Source organism: Haliaeetus albicilla, chromosome 13, assembly GCF_947461875.1.
Source record: "Haliaeetus albicilla chromosome 13, bHalAlb1.1, whole genome shotgun sequence".
Taxonomy (NCBI): domain Eukaryota; kingdom Metazoa; phylum Chordata; class Aves; order Accipitriformes; family Accipitridae; genus Haliaeetus; species Haliaeetus albicilla.
The window spans coordinates 2,160,810-2,188,390 of record NC_091495.1 but is presented as its reverse complement, the minus strand read 5'-3'; the positions used below and the strand labels follow the sequence as shown (position 1 = coordinate 2,188,390).

Below are 27,581 nucleotides of genomic sequence, written 5' to 3'. Positions count from 1 at the left end.
GATGCTATAGCAGGGATCTTGTGGGGAGGGCAGGGCTGTGGGATGGGATCGAGCAGGGTGGGCAAGGCTGTGGGATGGGATCGAGTAGGGCAGGCAGGGCTCTATAGCAGGGATCAAGTGGGGCGGGCAGGGCTGTGAGATGGGATCGAGCAGGGTGGGCAAGGCTGTGGGATGGGATCGAGTAGGGCAGGCAAGGCTCTATAGCAGGGATCAAGTGGGGCGGGCAGGGCTGTGGGATGGGATCGAGCAGGGTGGGCAAGGCTGTGGGATGGGATCGAGTGGGGCGGGCAAGACTCTACAGCAGGGATCTTGTGGGGAGAACAGGGATCGAGTGGGGTGGGCAGGACTGTGGGATGGGATCAAGTGGGGCGGGCAGGGCTGTGGAGTGGGATCAAGTGGGATGAGCAAGGGGCTCAGTAGCAAGGATCCAGCGAGGTGAGGCAAGGCTGTGGGGTGGAGTGGAATGAAGTGGGGTGGGCAAGGCTGTGGCTGGGATCGAGCAGGGTGGGCAGGGGCTCAGTAGCGGGGATCGAGTGGGGTGGGCTGGGCTGTGGGATGGGATTGGGCAGGGGGGCAGGGGCTGTACAGCAGGGATGTAGTGGGGCAAGGTGTGGTGGGCTGTGCTGTGAGGGGACGGGAAGCAGGGCTTGACCTGGCAGGGCAAGTGCAGGCAGGGGCGGAGCCCATGCTGGGGCAGGGGCCATGAACGCTGGGGTTGCCAGCAGGACTGGTTGTGTCCCACCAGTGATGGGCTCGAGAAGGCTGAAACGGGGCTCTGTGCTCTTTTGGTCCAGGTGTGCCAAGAGCCAGCGGGTCCTTAAGGAAAAATACTCTCTGCCCCGTCGCATCAGGTAAAGATCTGATCCACCCATCGTTGCATCTCCTGTGCCACTGCATGCAGCCCAAGAAAGTTTGGCTGAGAACTGAACAGCTACTTTGGGCAACCCAGCCAAGGAGATGGGCAGCTGCAGGCAGCACTGTGGCTTTACCTCCTCGTAGCCCCAGTGAGAGCATGGACTTACAAACGCCTCCTGTGCTGAATCATTACTGTCTGCGTTGATGAGTAGCGTAAGAGACGTTTCTGGAGAATTGAAGGGTTGGTTACAAAACCAAATGCTTCTAGTGTAGACATGTTTCCTGGCCCTGAGTATCAATTCCCAAGATCTGGAGTACATCTTTTTGTATAGTAAAATGTTATCGTATCCAAATGCAATTTTTCATTCTTTAATTGTGTGACAAAATAATGACTATGTAAATTATGATAAATCATGTTCGGCACCTGTTTTATACGTATATTCTTAATGCATACGATAGCTGAGATAAGCTTAAGCAATAGTTATCTTGATTTAGTCCTTTTCAGGACATCTTGTACGTATTCAGATGGCCACAATGAAACAAGAGACTGGTTCCACATCTGCCATGATTAGGGTGGAGATACTTCACTGTTACTCTCTCCTACCATGTGTCACTAATGTATGATGCTAAAGCTGTTTCACTTGAATACATGGAAACCAGACTTGAGCAAGGAAGGCCAAAGTGAAATGAAAGCGACAGTGCTCACCTCAAGCTTTGTTTACAGTTCTGAAACAGAAGAGTAAGTCAGAAGTGTGATGGTTTTTAGAATCTTGTTCCTTTTCAATGTGAAAATCATGCAAATATTGAGAACTAACAGTTTAAAGAATCCAGTGTTCCCTCTTTTAAGAGAAACAAATGAAGACATGGAATCACATTAAAAGACCGTATTTCTCAAGGCATTCTTCTGTTTAGAAAAATTATTGTCTGCCTTTTTGTTTTTCTTTTTTAAAGATCACTACTGAGAAAGATGACAGCTGGCTCTGTCTCAGTTCCTCAGGTCATTCCACTTCGAACCCCTCTTCCAGGGAAGGCTAAACATGAAATAGACACAAATACTCTCATAGAAATTAAATCAGGTATGAATAAGAGCTTTGACTCTATGTAAAACCTTTTCTTATGTGTTCATTTGAAACTTTTAGCCTCTATACTTTTGTTTGCATTTAATTATGATTTTTATGAGTGCCCACTTCCTTAAGGAACTTACAAAATTAACCAATGTGTTTTGATATGCCAAATACACTTGCACTTAATTTTATGCATTCAAACAATATTACTGACATGCGAGTTATTTCATGTATGTTAGCAGTCTTAATTGCTTCTAAGATCAAGCTCTTAAGCTGTTGCATTTCGCTTTGACTGCAAAAATAGTGCTTGAAAGTATCATATGCCAGGCTCATCCCAAAGGTTTTCCTTACAATTTTTGAAATGTCAGCTTTCATTGTGGGAGAAAATATCTTTTCTGTCATTAGAATGGACAAGCTGTTGCAATGTTTTCATAAAAAAACATTACACAGCTACTTTATGAAGAAAAATATTGCTTATAATGAAGTTGCGTTTGTTGAGTAATTTTTCATGGCAGAAACCGTTTTGGTCCCAAACCTTCAGTCATTTATGGAACTGCTTTATTTTGTTTATGTGAGAAAAATCAAGCACAGTAGTGAGTACTTTGAAGCATAGAGCTTGTTTTTCACAGGTTGAATACAGTTTGGCTAATTACTTTCTCTGTGTCTTTCAGATACACCCGAGGTCTCTATTTATTACACTTTAGATGGAAGTAAACCAGAACTCATTAGGAAACCTCGCTATGGAGAACAAAACACTTTTAAGTATAAGGGTCCTATCGTATTACCAGTTGGGAAAATAATGGTCAAGGCACTGGCAGTTACAAAGTAAGTATCCTGTTTTATTTCAGTTGTATTTTGGCAAGGGACAGATATCCCAGTCACGGCTTGGAGCCGTGTTGTTTAAAGCACTCCATACCTTGCAAATGAGAGACACCCCTTTCCCCAGTCAGTTTGCAATATAAGTAATCTGCATCGGTTGCATTGACTTCACTTTCTCGTAAAGCTTTTTATCCATTAAGTGTGCAGTTGGATTATTTCTCGGATGTTCATTTCCTAGGCTGTGGAAGTAGGCCAATGATGCATAGAGGCTGTGGGTGAGAAACTAGTAAAATATCCTATACTTAGAGCTCATCCTCTTGAGCGTGATTATTAGAAATGCCAGAGGAACTAGTATGGTGTTTTCTGGGGTCATCCAGTGATTCAGAAGATTTACAGAAGTTGGTCTTCCCAGGAATTTGCTTAGTTTCTCCCAAAGGAGGACCAAATGCTAAACCTCACGGTTTAAGTAACAATGTTGTATGTGCAAGGGTAAAGTAAAAATATAATACATAGAAAGAAAGCTGGATTTTGCTGCACAGCCACCGACTTTCTCCAAACTTCATGCCTAGAGACAGAGAGAGGACACATAAATTCTCTGTCTGTAATCTATTGCATTATCTTTTCCCTTATGCAAGGGAGCAGAAACTTTCACTCCATCCAGGGATTTGTGCTTGCTGTTCCCTGCTATTAGCACCTGCAGGTAGCCTTTGCTTGTGTCTGCACTGGAATCTAACAACATTAATATTCCCTGTGCAGGGACTTGCAAAACCTAGACCTATATGTATTTTCTGATATCACTACCTAGATTAACACTTGTTTCCAGTGTGTTTTTATCAAGACATTTTCAGGTGTGCTAAATAGATGCTCTAGAATGACAACAAATCCTAAATGCATGGTCTGGGCATTTACAGCAATTTCAATGTTACTGCTGTAATCTAATAAATAGTAGAGAATGACAGTTGTTTTATCAAATAAATAGCATGCTACCTGCTATTTGACTAGGAAAATGAATATGATATTATGAATAGAAGAAAAGTCTTGCTCTCCTCTATTTTCTGTAGCTCTGGCAAACACTAGTTACCCCAGAAAGCAGACAGGAGTATCAAGAGTTTTACACATAAAAGATGTTGAGGGATTAAACTATCTGTATATTTTATTGGTAACTTCTTATCATGCACATTTTAAACTTAAAAAAAAAAAAAAAGAACAAAACAAAGCAGTTGTTCCTGAGAGTATTGCCCAGGATTATACTTATCAACTGAAATAATGGCTTAGAAGCTTGATAGAGATGTTCCAGCAAATGAGCCATGTTCATCAGCAATTTTCTTGTTGCTGCACATGGGTTTGTGGCATGTACATAGCTTTGTGAACATTGATTTTCAGGGACTGCAGGGAGAGTACAGTTGTAACAAAGGTGTTTCTGGTAGAGTACAAGCAACCAAACATCCTCTTCTCTCTTGAAGATGATGACAAGAATTTCCTAAAATATATCGCCACACAGGTAAGTTTTAGCAATGGTAACCCCTTGTGTGAATATAAAATGTTGTATGTATGATATTGCTTAACGATTAAACCTTAACTGCCTATACTTTTAATATATTTTATTTTCTCTGTTTTCCCATCTTTGCTGCCTTGGTCCTTTTTGTAATATTAAAATTTCAAGGGGGCACATTATTTTTTTTCTTTTTTTTCACTGGTCTTTTGTCACCAATTCAGGTCAAATATTTTAAAAATATATTTATAATGTAAGCTTTTCAAATGCTTGTACCAAAAATAAATACCTTAATCATGTATTTTTAAAAAATAACAAATAACTATAGCAAGAGAGGATCAGAGCAAACCCAAAATTTCATTTAGAATTCAAATGGAATTACTTTTTAGGAGAGGGAAGCTGGAATGTTTGCTACAAACCCAAAGAAGAATGGAGTGAATGTGGAAATCAAGCCTGCCTGGAGTGAAGCACCCCAAGATTTTCAAGGTATAGTATAACTTCATAAAACTGAAATAGACTTCTGTCTTAGTTGAAAATAGTGTAAAGTTTTCCCCTTATATCATTGGTAAAATAGGGGTAATTTTAAAGCCATCTCAGAAGACAGAACATCCTCCGGGAATTCCAATTTTGATTGCTCAACACTGCAAATAGAGAACAAAAATTACCTTCCATACATTTCACATTACCTCTTAAAAACATACTAAAATGTCATTCATTTCTCAGCAACATGACAAGGCCTAGTCTATATTCCCCTTTGTGCCAGAAAATGCTGTTAAATTGATGGGATTGCAAATCCTTTACGGAGTTCTTTACTGATGTTTGCTTGCAGTAAGATTCCAAAATAAATACACAAAGCAGAAATGAAAGCTTGACCCAGATTTTCTCTATAGATAAAGCCTGTTATTCCATGGTAACGGCAATGAGACTGTTTAAGAGCAGGGAATCGTATTAATGTTTACTCATTAACTTACTCTTAGGAGCTGGGGTTTTTCTGAGCATGGGGGAAGGAAGAAAACCATAAATAGAGAAAAATACAAAAGTAAGTTCTTTCAGAGAGGAATGAGGTTTCTGCTAGTTTGATTTCCTGTAATTCCGTGCAGTTTATTTGAACCGAAAATCTGGATGTCAAATACATTTTTAGATATGCTTAGCTATTGGAATTTCAAGCAAGAGCAAATAATATTCATGTGAAGATATATGTTAACTGCATGAAGTGAATGACAGTGGAATCACAGGTTTGTAATTTTAGGCTTGGAAACAGAAAGAAAGACTACTCGCAGGTCCCTGCAAGGACCACAGCTCCTTGCCAGTCATTTGGAAACAACAGAGTACAGAGAAGAATCCATCTCAGCCCCACCAATAGAGTCGTTACAGGTAAGCAAAGGGGTGTTGAGGAAAACTGTAAAAGGCCATCATCAGAACTGAGCTCTAAAAAAATACAGATGTGAAGATTTGTGATTATTCTCATATAATCTCTCAGAAATTAATGCCTTTGGCTGTATTATACAGTACTCATTTAAATTTACTGGTAATGATACACTGGAATAGGAATGTCCAAAGCAATACACAGTTATCAGTAAGGACAAAACCAGGCAAAGCAAATTAACAATGCCTGCATTCCTACTAATTTGCTTCTAATACATTACTGAATCTGCAATTAGCAAATACTTATTGCTATAGGTTGGCAAGTTGATATTTAAAACTTAATATTCAGTAAGGCTGTCTTGAAAGTAAATAGCAAGACATTGATTTGTTTTTATTGGAAGAAGCTGTAGGTCCTTAATGCAACTTATAGGGGAATCAAGTGTAGTAGATATTCCTTGCAGCAATGCATTTCAGTGCAGTTTTTCTCAAATAATGTCTTTAGCTGATTTTGCTACTCTTACATGCATTTTGCAAATATTCTCTTACTAAGGCTAAAGAATTACCTTTATTTCAGTTTGCTAGTTCTTCTGCAGTGACTAGCCGGAAAAGCTTAGCAAGCACACAGGTGGCAAGGATCCAGAGGGAAACAGACTTCCTCAAGTAAGTGACTTCTCCTCTTAACATGTTTGCCCTTGGAAAGTAACAAGCAATTGCCTTTTGCAACCAAGTTGATAATACTGTGGAGCTCTGTAAAAATGAGAAAAGCAAAGACAGACACTGGCTCATAACAAGAATGTGATCTAGGTAGGGCTTTGAAAATTCTTTCTCTTACATATAGGTTTATTTATATCTCACCATACACAGTTATCAACTATCTTATCATCCTTAAAAAAGAAAAATTCCTAACACCTGTAGGATCAGAGGAAAAGCTGTCTTTTCAAATTAGAGTACAGCCCTCACTGCTGTAGGTGAAAACTGCTCACTGGAGTAGTCTCACAGAACGTTAGTGCTTATCACTATTGAAAGGGTTATGTGATCTACATCAGTGGTTCCCCGTGTTGCAGCAGTGAGGCCTGATACAGATTGTGTGTCAGGAGACTTGTTTGCCTCACATGATGAGGAAGAAAGTATGAAACCCCACAGCAGCCAGAGAGCTTTCTACCTTGCAAAGCTGTTTAGAGTCCAGAACCTCATATCATGGATGCTGGGGCATGGTCCGGTGGGCCACCATAGCTTGGAAACCACAACTGAGAAATCAATGGCCTAAGTCCTGTCACAACAGGTTCCAGATTAATCATTATTATGCAGCAGTACAATACGAAAACAAGCTCAGCCAGTTTGCTCTTATTTTCAGATGTGCATACTGTTTTGCACCTCGCCTGTCTGACCCCTTGGCTCACTTCTGTCAGGAATGTGGATCTCCTATCCCACCTGTGCCAGTACATCGCTTCCCACCCCCTGAAGGAGCACAGGTCAGCAAAACATCATAACAATCAACAAATCCTCTTTGGAGAAACCAGCTTCCTCAGCAAATCACACATTCAGTGCTGGCAAAACCATTATTTAGTCACACGTTCATTTGGGAAGCTCTGTTCTGATTGTTTTATTTTGTTCAATACCTTTAGCAGTGGACCCATTGTAATTCTTAAATGATGGGCAAAATTAACCATAGATTGCTTCAAGTGCCATGTATTTTAATAAGGATAACAATGAAAAAGTAAATTGTGTTTTATTCACTTGTGCCAGGAAACATCACCAAATTCAGATTCCTTCTCATCCTGCAACAACCACCACGGCATCTTCAGAACCTGCATATGCATCTTACTCCAGTGCTAACTAGTGCAGTTAGTTAGTTAGTAACTAGTGCCTATGTCATAGCTGTAGAAGGTCCGTCTAATATGCCTGCAACCTTAAGCGGTGCCATGTGTGGGCATATGTAAGAGCACTGTGTTTTTACAGCAGCTGTAACTGTAACTATCTTCTCTAAGCTCTTCCCAAGAGATAGTAACTTGATCTAACAAGTCAATGGTGTTTTTTTTTTCCTGTATCATCAGAAAGTTGTCCTGTCGGGGGCAATGCTGTAGTTTCAAGTGATGACTGAGAGTATTCAGCACCTCTTTTGATTAGGGTCATAATTAGGAGAATTTGAACTACCCACACACATTTTATAGTAGCATTTTAAATTTACTGCAAATTAACTTAGTACCTTTCTGGCATATTTTTAGTAGTCAGTAAAGCATTTTTTTCCCAGTTGTCTTCATATTTTCTCAATAGCCTTTGATCTTTAAGGATCAAGATCAGCATCTGTTGCTGTCAGTTGCTGTGTTTCCAGTGACTTTGCTGCTGATATAGACTCTAATCAGGAAAATATGGAAAACCTCATTATAATCTTAATAATCTCATTATGGTCCTTAACATGCTGTGACGTGGCTTTTTCTTCAGATGGCACCATGTCTTGAATGCAGACATCTTGTGCCAATGAATACACCCACTTGCATTGTATGTGAGTCGCCAATAGCTCCACAGCTGCAGCCCCAAACCAACATCTGCATAAAGGTAATTGAGAGTAAATACAACAAAATAGCAATTTCCCTCCTGGCATGTATTTTTCTAACAGATGACTTCATTACAAATATTTTGATCCAACTTGGGTTTATGTAATTACATTATGGCAGCTTTAAGGGTTAGTAGGATTAAAAACACCTTGACTAGAAATAATCATTGAAGGTAAACCACATAAGATCTGGAAGGCAGGCTGAAAAGCACATGATGTAGCAGTGTGAATGACAGGAATGCATGCACTTGTGTTCAGTAGAGAGCTAGTCTATGATACTGTGATTTATGGCCTTAGTATTGCTAAGCATTTGGAGTTTATTAAATGTGTCCTCATTACACTGTGTACCTCATTTGATTGTGAGTGCTTAGCACAGATGGGCTGGCAGGACTGGGGCAGTGGGTAGGTATATGCCCACAACGTTAGAGTGCAGTCTTAGTCACTGATCCAAAAGTGCCAGTGGTCTTAACTAGACAAAATTTGCCCTAAAAAATATTCCCTATCCAGGGGTATGGGAACCCAGGTAGGGCCCTTCCTCAATCTCCCTGGTCAGAGAAAAGGGTGTGAGGAGGAGAGGACTGATACTGCATGTCCACAAGTGGTTGCTTACAGGGCAAAGGTGTCTGTCAGCAGGAGAGTTGGGCTAGGAAGAAGGGTTTTAAATGAGAAACAACAGAGGAAGGGAGGGTTACCAGCAGCCCTGTGAGGGAGTGATGGACAGGGCTGACAAGCAAAGGGTCTTGAATGAGGTGGACAAAAGGGAATACTTAATCAACAAAACAGAGCTTAAGTGAGGTCACCTCAAGCAATTGCATGTAAGCAAGGAAGTGCCCATAAGGCACCCCCCCAGATGCTTTTTGTGAAATCAGCATGCTGGGGTGCCTCTCTGAAGTGCCTCTACACTAACGCAAGCAGTATGGGGAATAAATATAAGGAATTCGAGATCTGCATGCAGTTGCAGGGCTATGATCTTGATGCGACCACAGAGACGTGGAGAGATGACTCGCATGACTGTGTGGGTGACATTGTAGTGGGTGTCTGCTGTAGACCACCTGATCAGGAAGAACCAGTGGATGAGGTCTTCTACAGACAGCTAGAAGTGAGCTTACATTTGCAGGTCCTGGTCCTCATGGGGGACTTTAGGCACCCTGATATCTGCTGGAGGAACAACACAGCAGGGCATAAGCAATCCAGAGGTTCCTGGAAAGCATTGATTACAACTGCTTGATACAAGTGATAGAGGAGCCAGTGAGGAAGGGTGCTCTGCTGGGTCTCATACTTACAGAGAAGGAAGGCTTCTTGGGGATATGAAGGTCAAAGACAGCCTTGGCTGCAATGACCATGACATGGTGGAGTTCAGGACCCTGAGAGGAAAGAACAAGGGCAAAAAACAAGATCATGGCCCCAGACTTCAGGAGAGCAGACTTTGGCCTTTTCAGGGATCTGCTTGAAAAAGTCTAATGATATCCTGGGCTGCATTTAGGAAGTGTGCCAGCTGGTGAAGGGAGGTGATCCTTCTCCTCTACTCAGCACTAGTGAGGCTGTATCTGGAGTACAGTGTCCAGTTCTGGGCTCCCCAGTACAAAAGAGACATGGACATACTATAGAGAGCCATCCTGTGGTTCTGTGATAATTGCAAGGGAACATTTTTGGAAAGAGAAGGACGCTGAAAGGAACCTATTGACTGAAGACTATCAGATAACAAAAGCAATTCATAATCTGAGGCAGTTATCAGCTTGATGTCAAAGTAGATTATAGACATTGGCCCAAATTTAATGTTTTATGACAACCTTTATGTAGGTGCAAAACCAAACCCGAACTAATTGGTCCCAACAGTCAAAATATCAGACTCATTATTCTTAGCCCTGGTAGAAACTCACTTGTTATTAGTGACCGTGCTAAGATCTTTTAGGGCACCCTCATGGTATGTTATTATTATTATTAATTTTCCTTGCAGACACTGGACTATCTGTTTTGTGTGAGTGCAGTGACTAAGCAAACTGACACTAATACATAAAAAGATCTGCATGTATTGATGTTGGATCTCCTGATGGAACTGTACCATAGTTAAAAAAATGTCACCAAGATATGTAGATTTGTGATGACCAGGCAATATGGTCATCTAACTAAAGTCTGAAGCCCACAGCACAGACTTGAAGGATCTCTTCTATCTGCAGGGCTGAATAACCACAGCACTTTCTAAGATCAAGTCCTTTTCTTATTATTGTTGTTCACGGTTTTCAAATACCATGTGAAATATATTCTTTCTCTGTTTAAAAGGGTAAAGTAATTTGTCAGATGTGTGGCACAGGGAATCCACTTCACCATAAACACTGTGTGACTTGTGAAAGCAAACTGCCTGAAATACAGACGGTAAGGCTTCTTGCATCAATTGTACCAGAGTTAATTAAATCAAAGAATAACATTCTTTTTCTTTGGAAAACTGAAGTCATATCCCTGTGTGCCTATGTTACAAAGGCAGAGAATCCCTCCCCTATGGCATATTCAAGCCCAGTACTCCCACAGAAGCTCCATCACAAAAGTCCAGCGAAACATAAGTGTATCATATACCTTCAAGTTTCTCCTGTGGAGGTCAGCATTGCAAATGCAATTGTGAAAGCTCAGGAGGCTCTTAGAAAATGAGTAGTCTTGGCTCCAAGGGAGTCTTGTTTGTGTTCAGATTATTTTCAACTGCAATAGAAAACTTGAGTATATACATCAGGAAGATCATTATTGTTGATTTTCAATTATTTCGTGAAAAAAAAAATTCTTTTACATTATTTTTCTTATCTCCATTTGCTGCTTCCCCTATGTGCATACAGCTACTATGCTTGTATTTGGCTGTGACTCTGCACAGAGGTGAGAAAAGCAACAATAAATCTTCCCCCTAAAATTGCTGTCGGTTTCAATGCCCCATTTAGCTTGCTCATTTGGTTCCTTAGAAGAATTTTACTTTCACTTCTGAAGACAAAAGTCTTGTATGAAAACCTTATGGTACATTTCACTTCTCTAGGTTGTGATAAATACAGAAATGAGAGAAGAATAATGATTTGCAAGTTAAAATCTTCTGATTATATTGGCAACATCCTGAATTCTAAAACTGTCAGTAGCTAGAGGCAAAGGTCTCTTGTATAGCCACTGAGGTGTCATTTCAAAGTGAATTTCAGTAGGAATCTATATTTACCCAAGATAAACATATGTTTAACTGCTTCACTGAATGTAGATATTAATATGTAGCTGCATGTGTAGTTAGGCATATGACTGGAATGGTGAGACCTGTAGTAGCTAAGAGAGAAAGTTAAATTCTTACTGAATTATTATTAATAGTAATCAGAAATTTTACTAATAATAGTGGTTAATTAGTGATAACAATAGTCATTCCTGAACAATTAATAATTAGTAGTAATGTTGATATTACTATTAATGGTTATTAAATAATTAAGATTTAGAACATGTTTAGACTTGTGCTCTTGTAAATTTTATCTTCCGAACAAACCCCCAAGTTACATCGTTCAAATTGCAATGCAGGCCACAGATGAAAATAGGGCTATTTCATGTTTGCTCAGTTGCCGTTTTGGTGTCTGTAATCAAAATCATTTTCCTTGGGTTCTGTTCCTTATCCATATTCCTAATGCAGAGAAAATAAACTGCATAAGCCCTGAGGCAAAAACCTAACAAAATATTTTAAGACCTATTTGTCCTAACTAGGATCTGTAATCAACCTCTAGATGTTTCAGCTAGAAAATCTGTTTTCTTTTGCATACCATATAAGTTAATTGTAGTAGGAAAGCTAGGTAATATATAACTTGTATGAGGTAAAAGAGTGCAAAAAAAAAATTATGTAGCAAACATCAAACTGAGAGAAAACTCATTGTCTGAACACACTGTCCCTGCCATACTACTACAAAGAAAGTACAAAGAAAAACAGCTATTGTGGTTTGGATTTGAAAATAGAAGTTTACCTTCCTCTTAACTTCAAGTGTTATACATGGGGGCATATTAATAAATACCGAGTGTAAAAGGACACGATTGATAAGGAAATTTTTTTTTTTGCGCTCAGTTCTGCTAAAAATAGTTAAAAATTAATTCATACCATATTTTACTGTGATTTGTAATTAAAAAATTACAGGTTAGAAACAAGTCAGTCTGTTGCTTATTCTAAGTTGAAATAATTCTTTTAGACTGAATATTACTTTATGTTATCAAAGTAGCTTGCTTTCCTCTTTCCCCTTACTTGGCTTGTGAACTTTTCTTCATAAGAAGTATTTTCTCCCTCATGCTTGTTTTATTTTATTAGCCCATGTTTGGAGGAGACACCCCCCCACCTTACCACAGCCAGCAAAGGAAGACAGTTTCGTGCTCAAAATGCAATCGTGTTAACCAATGTGATGCACGTTTCTGTGACTGGTGTGGAGCCAAGGCACGTGCTCTCGGTGTTTGTGTTGACGAATCTGTTTTTACTCATCTGTGATCTGCAGTAATTTCAAACTTCTCTTTGCAAAGCTCTTGTCAGTTAGTACACAGCTTATTATCACAATACTAGCTTAGAGCACATAGGATTCTGTAAAGAAAAATGAAAGGCTTAGATGACATCCTGACCCCACATCAGTCAGTGACTTAAGGGTTTAGAGATTGAAACAAATTACCATGGGTCAATGAGCACCAGCTCATTGCATCAGTTGGGATGCAATAGCCACATACTCTGCCAAAGTAACTTATCCATCAAAGGTTAAAGTATAGGCTAACCTAATGCAAGTTTTCCTGTATCTCCTTTGGGTTATGATCACCTATACAGGCAATTAACAGAGATGAGATGATGTATGTAATTTTTTTGGCTGAAGGCCTCATTAACTTCAGTAAAGACAATTACTTCACTGCTGCTCAGTAGAGCTTTTGCATGGTACAATCAATGTAAACCATTTCCCCTGGCACATATTTTTATAGGTATAATGTTTCAATCTAAGATCACACTCAAGGAGACTATTTTTTTTCTGTGAGCTGAGTCTACATAAAATTTGAAACACTCCCCTATATGCATACATAACCATTGGCCCTGTACTGTACCAGGGGACTCGGGGTGGGGTGCTGGTGGTGGTGTTAGAATTGAACTGGAAAGGATTGCAGTCATATTCAGTATCAGAGCACCAGACTAGTAATTACAGGGCTTTGCCAAAGAAAATAAGTATTTTTGAAAGTAGATGTTAAAAAGATAACATACCATAATGCTAGATCTGTCTGAAAAAATGTTTGCCTCCATAGCATAGTGCTGAGATATCTGAAGATTTACTGTCTTTCATCTGCCAGTATGTTAACAGTCTGGTATCCTGATTAGTATTTCTAATCTAATAGCTTTAGGTAGTGCTACTTCCTTTTAATTCATGCCACTGCTTTTATCATTCCTGAACCATGCGTCATATGTGTCTGTAGTGACAAGTGTTTCATTGACCTTTCCAGCCTGGACCTCCTCCATCCTACTTTACTTGTTTCAAGTGTGGTAAAAGCAACCATCCATACGCTCGCTTCTGTGGGTCCTGCGGTGTTTACATAGAGCCCCCATCAAGGGTGGGTTCTTGGAATGGCAGTCTCAAGGATGCCGGGGAGTCGCTGGGGTTTTCTGAGGTAAGACACACAGTATTACAAAGCCGGGTTTGAACACAGCTAAAAGGCTAGTCCACTGCAGGTATAGATCGGCACAACTCCATTCATTTCCTCTTTGAGACACGTTGTGGTCTGTGAGCTTGCTGAGGGCAAAACCGAGGATATGTTTATCCTGAGAACTGCTTTCTGCTGAAAAGTAGCCTTAGCCAAGGCCTTAATCCAGCCTTATTCTAAATAGCAAAGTGAGAAACAATCAGCTTTTCAAAAGTTTTAGCTCTAAGTACTTTTTTCTTATTACTTGTGAATTATTTGTGTCCTGCTGATACAAGGTATTCTTTCATGCATATGTAACAGTGTTTTTAAACTCTGTTTTAAGAAAGACCATGATACTTAGCAAAGCCAGTTTTTGTCCTACAGAAGCATACATGTCATTCTGCTGGCAATTGTGAAGAGTTTTGCTTTTGCTTGAATATTTGTGATAAGTTGCATCATTGTTACAGACTGGTAATTAAAATCAAGAGTTGTTAATGATTCTTCCTCCTAGCTTTTTCATTCCTATACAATTTTGTGTACTGTTCTAGTTAATTTCTGCTTGTAAGCCATTTAATTACATCTAATTATATTACTTACACTTTTCCTTGCCCTCCATCCCCCACAGGCTAAACAATTTCAAGCTCAAGTTGCCTGGCAGCCTCTTTCTATTTCCTTGCCCAAATCAAGGGCAGAAATAAAAGGAAGAGAAGATAAAGGAACCCAAACCGTTGGACTTTTTTACCCATCTAGCAAACTGTTGGAAAAGAAGCAGCTTGAGCTGATTTCACAAAAAGAGAAGCTGGAAAAGATGAGTGATCATAAGCCTCTCCTGACAGCCATTAGTCCTGGAAAAGGTTAGCAGGAGTTTTGATTTTTTTTTTCCTAAACAAAGCTTCAATGTAAGACCTTGCTTTTTCTTGAAAAGATTGTAGTCTATGGAATGTGCCATCAGTAGGACACTGATCTATGTGTTTACAAGTCTGTCTTCCTGCCAGTCACTTTTAAATGCAGTGCCTCAGAATTCAATCACTGATCTCCATCATTAGCTAAAAGAAAGCCTATCGGCAATGTCAAAATTTTGGTTACTGACCCCTGTGCAGCCTTAGTAATTTGCTAGTACTTTGATTTCCTCAGACCCTACAAGATCAGGGCCGGGTGTCCTATATTTGAATTGGAAACCACTGAACGACAATCCCACCTCCCAGCACCCTCCTCACCCCCAACAATATGAAGTTCAGTTAGAACTGCGATAATGTCTGCTGGGAGTATCGTTAAACAAAACTCTGAGACACAGGGGATCATAGGTCTTGAAAAATATGATGAGGCTTGTCGATGTGAAGAACTTGTTTGGGGTGCTGTTGTGGAATAAATTATAGAAGTTTTGGAAGCAAAGGAAACTAAACTAGAGAAAGGGATTCGTAACAGGATTACAAAAAATAGGGTAGGTAGAAACCTTGAGAGCTCTTGTAGGCCCCATCTTCCAGCCCCCCAAAGTTATCAGTACATCTACATCACTCATTGCAGAGACTGTCCATGCACAGACTACTGTGTCAGTACTGCAGACAACTTTGTCTCACAGTCCCTGGTTTGGTCAGTTAGTTCTTTGTGGAATCACTTGACTGTTTGCTGTCATTAAAAAGTTTGCAATTTTTAGAGATTTTAGTTTTACTATCCTGGGACAACTCTTATTAATTAGGGACCTAATAAATGGCCCAATTTGCAAAATTGTCTTTAATCTTGCAGGGCAGTCCAGCTGTGCAGTCCAGAGAATAAATTAATTTTAAATCACTACAGCATCAAACCGTGGTTTGGAGGAGAAGTTACTTTTTTGGATCCATTTTCCCATCTCTAGCTCTCTTCTACAATCAGAGGGTCAACTCCTCAGGCTGTTACCAGAATTATTTATCTATTGGGTAGAAAAAGTTGCTAATGAATGTTAGAAATTCCTGTTTGACTCTGTGTATAAATATCCAGATGATGCACTCTTATATTTCAAATTATCACTAGGGAAATCTGTTTTCCTACACCCTTGCTCTGAAATGTGGCATGTTCTCTTAGACATCACCGTAGGAAATACAACACTTGACTCAACATGTCGAGGAGCTTAATTTAGTCAGAGGTAATAAAGGATTGGCCCATAATAGTGCTGAGAGAAAAAAAAAAGTAACACTGAACATTCATATATCTCTAACAGAAGTACTGCTCTTGACTTGTGAGTGAGAACTCCTTTCATGGGGAAAGGTTGGGAAGAAATTCTGTACTGCTTTTGAACTATGTTAATTTTTATCCATTTAGCAGAAGTAACTTTGTCGAAGTTGTACTGTGTAATGTATTCTCCTTTAGACCCTGCCAAGGACTGAGGAACATATTTCATTCTATAAATCAATAAATGTCTGTTACAGTCAGGTCTTTCACACTGTTCCCTTTGCTTGATGCTGAGCTGTATATATGGCTTGAAACTACACATATCAACAGGACTATATGCTATCACCCAAGGAAAATCTTGTTTATAAATGCCAAGTGTCCATTATTTCCTCAATTCAAATAGTATCAGACATTTGATATTAAAGTTTTTAAATACAAGTGATTAAATAAGGTGGGATTTTTTTATTTCTTGATCATATCGGCCATTAACTAACGTTTTTTCTTTTGTGAAGATTAAAAAAAAAAAAGTTAGGACATGGGGAAATAACAGCAGTACCAAAACACTAATCCTCTTATGTACTGTATTTCATTTTTTGCTGTACTTCCAGTCTGTTTTGAACAGGAGCCAAGTCATTTACCAGGTAAACTTTACAAAGAAGCCTCCCCTTTTCTACTATAACAAACAGTAAATCAGTGTGATATAGGTGTAATCAGCTATTGACAGCATGCATTAAAGTATTCCATCAGTGCTTTCAAAAATCCTTTTAGATGTAATAAAATGTCAAACTTGCAGGAGTATGTTCCTGGCCATCTGGATTTTTTTAAATAAAATCTGGGTACCTAGGCTAGTTATGAACCAGTTTATTGCAAATACTACTGACTTCCCTGGAGGGATCACTCACCAAATAGTAGTTTAGCTTAGTTTTTTTAATTACTGTTTTCAACTTGTATTAGTTTTTGCATGTGAGACCATGGCAGAGAACAATTTATATTGCTCTGTGGATCCTTCTTTTTATATTCCTTTAAAGGTGCCTGACAAATAAGACTTGCTGTTTTACTTTGTCATAGTTTCTACCAGTTAGATCTTGGAAGTGTCCTCCAAGCACAAAAATCCTTGTGCACTTGCCTTCTCTTGTAAAAGTCAGACAGCAGCACTTCTCTTCTGACTTGGCTTTTTTTTACTGTTCTGAGCTTCACTTAACATGAAGGGAAGGATAAGGTCAGAGCAACTTCACTGTCTAAGTTAAATGAGGTTACCAAGCCTACACTATTTATCTACAACAAAATAAATCATACTCTGTACTTTCCATAAGTATGCTCAAAAATAAAATTAGCCAGATCCTGATAACAATCACTTAAGAATAAGAACAAGTCCTTTTGTTTCTTTCTCTGATGAAAAAGGAACATTGCTTCAGAAATACTTGGACAGAAGCTGCAAAAATTTAAGACAAGTTTTTAATCCAGGCGCATTCAGTCCCTCATGTTTCATGCCCTGTACCAACATAAAGGAATGCTGACTCTGTCCCAGAGATCCTGACAGGCAAAAGAGCAGGAATGCTCAAGCTTTTAATATGCTTTCCCATATATAATTGTAAGGCATTTATTTGGGGAGTAATTTACACAGACCAGAATGCTGTATAGGTTGAGTTACTATGTCTGCAGTTTTCAGATTTGGCTTACCTGTCAGTGATCTCAAATCAACTAAAAATCAGTTGAATAATGCACAATTGCTTAGTTGTAATACAGAACTTTTTTTTTTGATCTGGAATATTGTGAGATTCTCCTTCACACAGGGCCAGTTTTGATTCCCAAGGGCGATTCCGAGACATGGTTTTGTTGTGAATTGAGGTGCCTAGGAATGAATTATAACCTATGGATTAGACAGTATTTTACCTTTTTTTAGGGTATAACTTGCTTCACATTTTCTTGATCAGATGAATTTTCTAAAGAAAAATTCAAATTCTTTTTTGTCTCAGTGAAAACATGCTATCTTTTAAATCATCCATAACATGAGTAGAAGAAATGTTAATCATAATTTTAGGGATTTTTCTCCTGCTTAACTCCCTCTGATCAGGTTACTGGAGAAAACAGTTGGATCATGTCTGTGCTCACCTTAGAAGCTATGCTCAGAACAACCTTGAATTCAGAGCACTGATCGGAGAACCTCAAATGGGAAAGGTAGGAAGGAGCTTGTGAGTAATGTCTTCCTATGGAGTGTCATGAAAAGATTATTGTGGCTGCTAGATAAACACTGGAAAAATAAATGCCTCCCTTTTCTTTAGACCTTGACCTGTCTCTTTGTGTAATTTGTCTTGTTTTGTTGTTCCATTTTTTGCTCAGTCTTTTACTGAAGATTTTTTTCTGCTTTCTTTCCTGTGGCAGTTTCTATTCTTCTCTCACCTCACAGCTATAATAGAAGCGATAGAAGTGAGAAAGCCCTTGCCCAGCTGCTTTTATAGTATCCCACAGCAGACAATCAAGAAAAAGAAGACATCACTGACATCTATTTAGTTGGTCAGTTAAATAAGCCCTGCTAGCAATGGGATTTAGATGATATGCTTGCCTTTGCTCAGGGCTGGATGATACCAGCAGATAGCAGCAATTCTCTTTGGCTATATAGTCTACTTCTAGTGTAAACTATACCAGTATTACAGGAACAGGGTATTGCTTTTCTTACTGGAGATGTAGTCTTCAGGATTTCACCAAACTGCATTAAAATGATTAAAGGGGTGATAGCAAGAAGGTGGAAACTAGAGGTTCTTCCTAAAGAGTCTTAGAAGATAGGGCTGGTATGACTGAGAGATCATTTGGTCCCTGTCCTGAGGGAAGATCAACTCTGCCTAAACTGTTCCTGACAGATGTTCGTCTTGGAGCTTTTCAAACTCACCAACAATGGAGATTTCACAATTGCCCCCGGCAGTCCATTTCTGCCCTCAGTTACCCTTGCTGTTCAGCTGCAGTACTGTATTGCTTTCTCTGGCAGCCCTGCTGGGTTAAGGAGTTGCATCCCCTCACACTGCTTCCTAGGTGGTGCCAGCACAACTGCTTGTGGCAATGTCCTGTAGACTGGATCAGTGACTGACCCAGGCTAAAAATAGCTCTGGAGGGAAAAAAATAGGGCATCAGTGCTAGTACAAAAGTAGGTTGGCAGCAAGCAGCTGGAAGTGAGATGCAGGCAGAAGTAGGGTTAGGAACTCCTTGAACTGGAATAGCTACTGGTAAGCTTTTTCCCAGTGTCTGACCTGTTTCCCTTGTTACAGTTCAGGCTCACTATTTCTTACCCTGTCCTGACTGATTTGATGCACCAGTCAAAAAAAAAAACCAAAACAATTTTAGCACATAGAAACAACTACAGAAAAGTATGTGAATACTGGGGGTCAGAAAGCTAATTGTCATTTGGCAGATTACACTTTTGGGAGGTATGACACTCCATCAGATACTTTGCATCTGAATGCTATACCCACTGAGACCTATTGGGTCCACCAATACGTCCAGAAGCTGTAATACAAGTATAAATATAAGAGATATCTGCTTGGTGGAGTTGAGGTATAGGTCCACTGCAACTTGTTTCCTTTGCTGGAGAATTCAAAAGGATATGCCTGAAAAACATTAAATTGCCTAGAGAAGGCTATTCCTGCTGCTTCTTGGCCTTTTGTCATCCCATTGTCTTGAAACCACTGCCCCCAAAAGTAACAGAAGTGATTCAAAGTAGATGCCAACTGTCTAGGTTTAATGCTGCTTTTTCAGTTTTCATGTGGATTAGAAATATAATCAATCTTATCTCAAAATTCTCAGCCTGCTGCAATATAACCTTGTCAGCTTCATTCCGCTTCTTTGTAATCCCCTATGCACTCATTTTTGTGTAACTTCAATAGTTGTTCTTACCAGTAGTAATGTCTCAATGAATTGATACAGAAAATTGCCCACGTTTTACTACACACCGTGCTTCTACAGACTGGTACAACTAAAGCAGCAACCAGTTCTCCAGGAGTAAGGAGTCCTAAGAACAACACAGCCTTTCATGCAGCTGCAAAATCTGGGTGGAGAATGACTGAACTTTCATGAAACGTAACATTATTACATCTTTTGGATTCATTTGGCATTTCAGTCATTCTGATATTTCCAGTTATTCAAAATACCACCTGCCCCTTTCTCAGTTAGACGGGAAGTGTTGCTACAATATCACAAGCAGGCAAAGGCCATGTGTGATTCTGTGTATTGGCTCCATAATAAACATAATCAGCAAGAATTATTCCTAAAACTATTTCTGTGTACTTTTTGTATGAGACACTAACGGCTGCTCTTTCCCTCTAGATTAATTCTGCCAGCATCTGTGAGGATGACTATGAAGTCACTATTACATTGAATTATGCTCTTGCTATTAACAAGGTCAGTTTGGGGGATGAGGCCCATTGTTAGGCAGCTGGTCTAAAGCTGTCACTAGACCAGTCAGTGTAACGCTAATATATTTTAAATTCAGGTCTAAACAAGAAATTCTTTTGTTCAGAGGGTGTTAACTCATCACTTCAGAGAAAGGAATCTTTTTCTTTTTCTGTTGGAGCTGGCTGAACAGGTATCTTTATCTGATTAAGCCAGACTTCATCATTATGTTGCTATCATCTTGCATTTCATTAGTTTGCTATTAATATTAACATTCTTCTTTCAGCTGATGTTGTTTGATGATTCTAGCACCCCTTAGCTCTTGATCTTAGATCCTCGTTTTCTTCAGTCTGCAAATTGTGCTCTTAAGAAACAAGCTTAGTAATTTTCAGTAGTTTGGAGATAACGTTTGCCAGAGCTCCTGTTAACTGTATCCAAACACCTGAAATCCCTACATCCAGAATTACCATGTTCCAAAAACCACCCACGTATTCATTGCCAGCTTTTCAAAGATGAAAATCTACCATTTCAGACATCCAAAATTCCGACTGTATCTCTTGTGTACAATCTTAACAAGCTTACCTTGCCATGTGGTGCCTGAAAAGGTATGTCACATCATTTTGCAAGTGAGGAGTTAATCAGATCTCTCAAGTGGTAGAAACACTTTCAGTGAAATGAAGATTCTCATCCAGATAAGTGAGATTGTGTCACTTTTTTTGTTTTCTAAATCAAAACAAATACCTTACACAAGGTTGAGAAAAAAAATGCTACATTATTTTCCCTCAAAACAGAGTTTGATTACATATAATAATTTATCTTGGGCTAATTTGAGACTGATATTAAAAGCCTATTTTTTTTTTATGCAACACCACTGTTTTGTGTTACTAAGATTATAACAGCATTACACGATAATCTTACTAACTGCCTGCATTTGCTGATTCTACAGGATATTCATACTAATAAACCGGTGAAGTTCAGCAGTCATTACCTGAATACTGTAACAGAAGTCAGAGATGGACAGGATGGCAGTCAGACTGTTTTTGGTGAGATTTCCACCCCCTCCCCCCCATCTTTACAATAGATCATAAACATAGTAGTCAAGAATATGGAAGCAGTGCTTGGAAGGTTAGACACCTAGACAGGCAAACTAATATATTGGCACATTCTGCACCTACTTAAGTTGATCTTTAAGTCTCAAAATGCAGCTGAGTTGTGATTTAAGCAATGTACAGACTCTGTCAAAAACTCATGGGAATGCTTCATCCCTAGAGGACAGCTGGAGAGGTCAGCTGGGCACATTTAGCAAAGGTTAGAAATGATGAAATACATTAATTCTACACCTGGTTTTCAGAGGTCCTTAAATTGCATCTTCCATTGGTGTCAGTAACAGCTCAGCATTTTAGGCATCTCATATTGGACTTAGGTTTTAGTTGTAAAGTCAGCATTAGAATTCAGAAATTCCTGTAGTGTCATTTGACATACTTCAATTCACATATAAGTTTCATCCACTTTGTTTTCCAGTCTGAGACATGTCAAGAGGCAGCAACGGCACTAGGAGCTGGTTTTCTGAAGTGTCAAATGTGACTGTCATTCCAGGCACTCTTGTAGCATCAGCTCAAAGGGTCCCCACATGCTGTGTAATTTCCTTATCAACCCTCCTGCACATTGGTAGATTACGTCTCTTAAAAATAATGGACATACATATCTACTCAAGGTCTTCTAGTCCTGTTCTTAAGCATTTGGGAGCCAAACAGCATTGAAAAAGTGTAAGGGTTTTGGTCAAAACAATTCATGAATCCGAGTCAAGCTTGTTGAATAGCTGCAGCTAGTTAAAAAAGACACAAACGCCCCAAACTCCACATTTCATTGAATCTTCATTTCAAAATAACAAGTTTTTGAGACTGCCTGAGTGTAAACCTTTTGTTAAAACCAGTCTGATCTGCAACAAATATTTCATCACTTTCTCTTGTAGAAAACTGATAAATATTGCTTTCATTTCAACACAAAATATTTTTGTGGATAAATTGTTTCCAGATCTCTCCCCCAAGTTCTTGCTAGGATACTGACTTTGCTTTGAATTAACACTTGTTTCCCTTTCTGGTAGGCAAAGATGATCATAATCTTTTCCATTCAAGAGGCAAAATAAAGAGAACAAAGTCAAGAACACTTACAGAAAAAGAAGATAAGCTCCCTGTACGTATCTTCTGCCAGTACAGGAAAAACTACCTATAGAGCAGCACTAACATGAAGGAGGGCATCCAAGGATAAAAATAGAAAGCTTTTAACACTGACTGGGGGCAGGGGAAGAGGACAAAAGTCCAACTTCATATAAAACCTGAACATTGGTAACTGACATTTATTACAGAAATGGAAATAACTACACTTTGTTCCTACTAAGAGCTTAATTAGATTGTTGCTCTGATTTTCAGACCCATTCTGTTTTACTGATACAGCATTAGGCCTAAAGACTGTTGCAGACTTGATTTTGTTACAGGTTTTTCTCAGAAGCAACATCAGATGGAGACATTATCGTCTTCCCTTGACCCTACTACTCAGTTTGACTCCACAGGACATACCCTTGGCTGTGCTAGAACTACTGTAAACTAGACAGGAGATGATGATCTACGCAACAAGCTTTTAGGTCAACTCAGTTTCCCCATCAAGCTGAGATGCCAGCACAGCTGAGGGCCAGTTTAATGCAAGAAGCAAGGCTTTATTTCCACTAGAGGCCAAATATCCTGGAAGCACTGCCTACTAAATGGACTGTCAGTAATGGCATGGAAAATTTCAAAAGGGAAATACACATTAATCTAAGCTTGGATCAGTTAGCCAACTCAACAGGTGGAAGAAGATATAGAGCTTTCTGATATGACTCCAGAGATAAAAATGCTTGGTCAAGTGATTGGGCTTTCAAAAGGGAAGATGAAGGAGGCGGAAGGCTGGGAAGAAATAAAAGGAAAAGGTTTTAGGTTTTGTTGGTTGTTTTAAGATTTAGTAAACCAACTTTTGTGAGACAAAACATATTCGTTTTTTAAATAAAATACTTCCACAAGTTCTGGAAGCTTCAAACTTTAATCCTATAGCAAAGAACTTGTACCCATGTTTAATTTTACTGTGGTGAGCGGATCTTTGTACAGCCCCGGAGAGCTGCGTTGATGTAAAGCTAATCATTTGCAGATATGTTTGCTGAATCAAGACCTCAATAGTGAGATATTAGCCTGGGTTATCCAACACTTGCTCAGATTCAGAAAGACATTCCCAACAAAGGGTTATGGATTAGTAATACTGAGGTACACTGCATTCATGCCACTGTGTGCATTTTCCACCTCTACTCAAAGGCAAAATATGGCCCACCTACTTGTATTTTCACTATGTGAAATGTTACTGGCTGTTTTCTGTGTTTCCACAGCCAGAGTCCAGACAACTACTAGAAGAACTCGGTCCAAATGGGAAAGGAAGAATCACCTTAGTAGAACGATTGCTCCAGGAAGTAAGTTATTGCTTGCTGAAGTTTCCCTTTCCAAATCTTTGACCACTTACTGCATGAATATTCACCTGGTATGCAACTTCTTTATGCTTAGGAGGCAACATCCTTGCAAGACAATTGACTGTCTTCAAGTTGAAAGAGCGTTTTAGAGAAGAAACGGCCTATTTTACATTTATATACGTTCTCCCCAATTTTCTATTTGGCCGACGTGTAAGGCATTCTCCTCTGGGTTTGTCAAGGCCACACAGAAAGAAAAATATATGAATTTTATAGTTTAGGGTCAAATCCCCTGCATTGCAAAAGCAAGCATAACCTCTACCTTTTTGCTGTGTGGTAAGGTGCATCCTGACTGTGGGATCTAGTTTGACTGCTCTTGTTATATACATTTACTCTGGCTTTGAGCTAGGAGATGACAAACATTTTCAGAAAAGACATGAAGAAACAATACCACACAATTTGAACATATCTCTGTCTTGAGCCTAAAGTCCATTTGCCAACTTAAATTGATGTAATATTAAAGCAAGGTGGAAGCTGGAGAATCTTTATGGCTTTTAACAGCTCACCTTCCCTCTCCTGTGCATTCTAGGGAGCTGACCCAAACTGCATTGGCGATGAGAACCGACCTGCTCTCACAGTTGCTGTCCTTAACAAGCATGCAGAAGCAATCTCCCTTCTTGTGCAGAAAGGTGCTGACATTGACCAGCAGTCAGGATTGTAAGTGAGCACTGATTCTCTGCCTCGGGTCTTTGGAAGTTTTACCAAAAAAGCACTTGTGCTCCAGTTTTAGAGAGGGTTAACCTCCCACCCCTCCTCCACAAATCTGTAGTCCAGGAGCTCCTTTCAAAGCCAAATTTAAAAAAAAAAACCCAAGCTGCAACTGAGCAAAGATAATAGTATTCACAGTCCATCTTTCAGTTGCCAGCTTTGAAGACTTCTCATAACTTCTGTCAGGAAAGCTGCTGTTCTATTCAACTCCTTCCCCCATCCACTTCAGCTTAATTCAATAAACCACACTAAAGCCTACCAGCAAAAAGTCACCACGACTCCTAGTGTCATCTTCCTTAGTTTGATTTGCTAGACCGCTTCTCCATGTACCAGGACAGTTTCCTTAGGTAATAAGTACATTGCTCATTCCTCCTTTGCAGGCACAACAACACCGCTCTCCATGAGGCAGTTCTGCTCGGATTGGAGGGAGAGGAGTGCATCCGAGTCCTGTTACGGTAGGTGCCGTAGCCGGGCCTCTAGCTCAGCTGCAGGATACCCACGGTCTGCTTGCACAGATCTAGTTGGCAATAGTGAAGGGCCAGAGCCTGCCCAAGGGTCAGCGCTCTTTTCTCATAGTTGTGTCCCTGCAGAAAGAGGCATCCAGAAATCCTGAAGTTACTCTGCATCAACATTTACCTACAAGCCACTTCACTTATTCCAGTAACTTGGAATGAATTTAAGTAGCTTAAAACAATCTGTTCTTTATTTACAGCTGCAATGCAAGCATAAAAAAGAAGAATGCAAAAGGGCAATCGGCATATGATTTGGCTGTTACAGCTGGAAATAATGAAGTTATTTCATTGTTTGCAAGTGAGCTTGGACAGGGAACACTGGACAAACTTACGAAACCCAGGAACATTGGTCTCATCAGTGTGTGATTGCAACTGCCTTTTACCCAAGATGGAGCTGGAGGTTCTTTGAGTTTGGGAGCACCTAAGTGCACGCGTCCAGTTCTGTCTGCAGACTTCACAACCCTGTACAATCAACTCAGGCCCCATAACAGCCAAATATTTTCTAGGAGATTCCCCCGTTCCTTCTCCGTAGTTCAGAGCACAATTCTTCACTGACCGCGCTCTGTCCTGCAAGATTTCTTTTCCTTTCCAAACCTGTAAGGAGAGGGACCAACCAAACCTTCCAAGGCACAAGGACATTTTAAGGAGACCTGACAAATACCGCTTAAGACAGTTTGACACTCGAGCAATAGCACTGCAAGCTGTACTTTGATTAGCTTATTTTCCACTTTGAAGTTAAAACTGCATTCAGTGCATCTCATTGCATTAAAGGTCAGATTCTTTTCCTCCAGAAAACTGAGTAAAATCACTTTGCTTTTTTGCCTTCAACTTTTATTTATAAACGCATCAACTTGAGGCAGCAGCCAACTAAAAATAGAAGTTTACAAAGATACCAGGCACACTAAGATTTGGTGTAATTGGACATTATTAGCCACAATCCTAAATCCCTGAAGGAGATTTAAAACTCCTTCTCCTTTTTGTTTCCAAAAGTATCCAAAAGCACTGGTATATTCAGTATAAAAATGGAAGTGCCTGCCAGCTCTTGCAAGAAACACAAGTTTTAGCACCAGAGCTACCAGCATCTCCATAATGGAAACAGCTGGGCTTAAAAAAAAAAAACAGACCAAATAAAACCACAAGTAGTAATCCTTAATTAAACCAACAGGAAGAACAGCAGAATCCCTGCAGAAAAAGATTACGTACGCAGTGCATCAAACCCCAGCTACTTCCCAGACAGACTCAGGTGAGTGAAGGAGAATTCGGTCTGCTTCTCACGGAGACGGGCATTCTGAAAGAAGTCTCGGGAAACACAGCCAGCCATTCAGTCAAAGTGGCAGTGCCAAAGCACACATACAAGACAGATGTCACCGGCAAGGGAGAAGCTACAGTAGCCTAGGAGACCAGATTCTCTATTTCACGACGCACGCTCTTGGCTGCATCTTCAACCTCGGTCACCTTCTGAGAAATTTCTTTTTTCTGTAAAGAATAAAAACAATACATTACTGTCTACCACTAAGTTAAGCATCATTCAGCTTCAAGGGGAAAGTGGGCTACGTCTCCCAAAAGGCAAAGGCTGAGAACCAGGACGGGACATGCCATCTGATCCAGTACGAGTCAGGATGCAACAAACCACTTTGGCAGCACTGCGGTAAAGAACCAAGGGGCCAGCTAAACAGTCCCAAGACTCGAAACTAAATAACTCTTCCACGGTCACGGGGGGGTAGAAAAACATCACGATGCCGACGCGTACGTACAATTGCATTTTTCATTCGTTCTTTGTCCAGCTTTAGGAACTCCTGTAGCGTCAGGCGAGTAGGATCTTTCTGAAGGGAAAGAAACGCACAGCCCGCAGAGTGTTTTTGGTGTTCCTCCCTGAAAAGGAGCGAAATTTAAAAAAAGAAAGAAAAGCAGCTCACAACACGACACACGCACGCAAGACGCGGCCGGCGCGGAGCTGCCGGGGCAGGGAGCCGGGGGCAAATCCCCCCCCGCTGCTACTCACAGGGGGTCGTCGTCGGGCTCCCAACCCTCCAGCTCCTTGAAGCAGAAGAAACACTGCGCCACGTCGGGGCCGTTCTCGCTGGGGCAGTGCACGAAACCCGCCGCCGCCATCTGCGGGCAGAGAGAGAGGGTCGGTCAGTCAGCGCCCGGCCCCGACCCCGGCCCCGCTCCACCCGGGTCCCGCTAACCCCGCCGGGCTCACCCTCTCGGGGGTACAGGCGCAACCTTCGGTGAAGGGCCAGTTACGGAAGGTAGCGGCGCGGGTGGGGACGAGGTAAAGCCGCCATTCCTCGGGCAACGCCGCCGCCTCCCCCTCCGCGTTAGCCGCCATGGCTCCAGGTTCAAACGGAGGCGGTTGAGGCGCGAAAGGCAGGGCGGGAGCGTGGGCGGCCGCGAGGGCTGACGGGAGTTGTAGTCCCGCTGCCGGTACACCGGGACCGGCTCTGCCCCTCCCGGGGAAGCCGGTGCTTCGGGAAGGCCCCGGCGGTCGGTACCGTGGCTGGGAGGAGGG

The 27,581-nt window shown here is 40.5% G+C and overlaps 2 protein-coding genes across 2 annotated transcripts; one reads left to right on the top strand and one right to left on the bottom strand.

The window, feature by feature from the left end:
• Nucleotides 1–583: 583 nt before the first annotated feature.
• On the top strand, nucleotides 584–26,578 carry DZANK1 (double zinc ribbon and ankyrin repeat domains 1). The gene is made up of 21 exons (XM_069799881.1): nucleotides 584–851; nucleotides 1,807–1,931; nucleotides 2,591–2,744; nucleotides 4,122–4,239; nucleotides 4,620–4,716; nucleotides 5,480–5,604; nucleotides 6,170–6,255; nucleotides 6,950–7,067; nucleotides 8,038–8,151; nucleotides 10,430–10,522; nucleotides 12,447–12,569; nucleotides 13,604–13,768; nucleotides 14,406–14,634; nucleotides 18,000–18,103; nucleotides 20,240–20,314; nucleotides 21,252–21,348; nucleotides 22,410–22,498; nucleotides 23,715–23,795; nucleotides 24,379–24,506; nucleotides 24,938–25,012; nucleotides 25,270–26,578. The coding sequence occupies exons 1-21, from the start codon at nucleotides 703–705 to the stop codon at nucleotides 25,433–25,435; spliced, it is 2,511 nt and encodes an 836-aa protein (XP_069655982.1). The 5' UTR covers nucleotides 584–702; the 3' UTR covers nucleotides 25,436–26,578.
• BIRC5 (baculoviral IAP repeat containing 5) lies at nucleotides 25,879–27,457 on the bottom strand. The gene is made up of 4 exons (XM_069799882.1): nucleotides 27,273–27,457; nucleotides 27,072–27,181; nucleotides 26,824–26,941; nucleotides 25,879–26,545 (listed from the first exon to the last, which is right to left on the bottom strand). Exons 1-4 carry the CDS (start codon nucleotides 27,399–27,401, stop codon nucleotides 26,462–26,464), a joined length of 441 nt encoding a protein of 146 aa, XP_069655983.1. The 5' UTR covers nucleotides 27,402–27,457; the 3' UTR covers nucleotides 25,879–26,461.
• Between the last annotated feature and the right edge of the window lie 124 nt (nucleotides 27,458–27,581).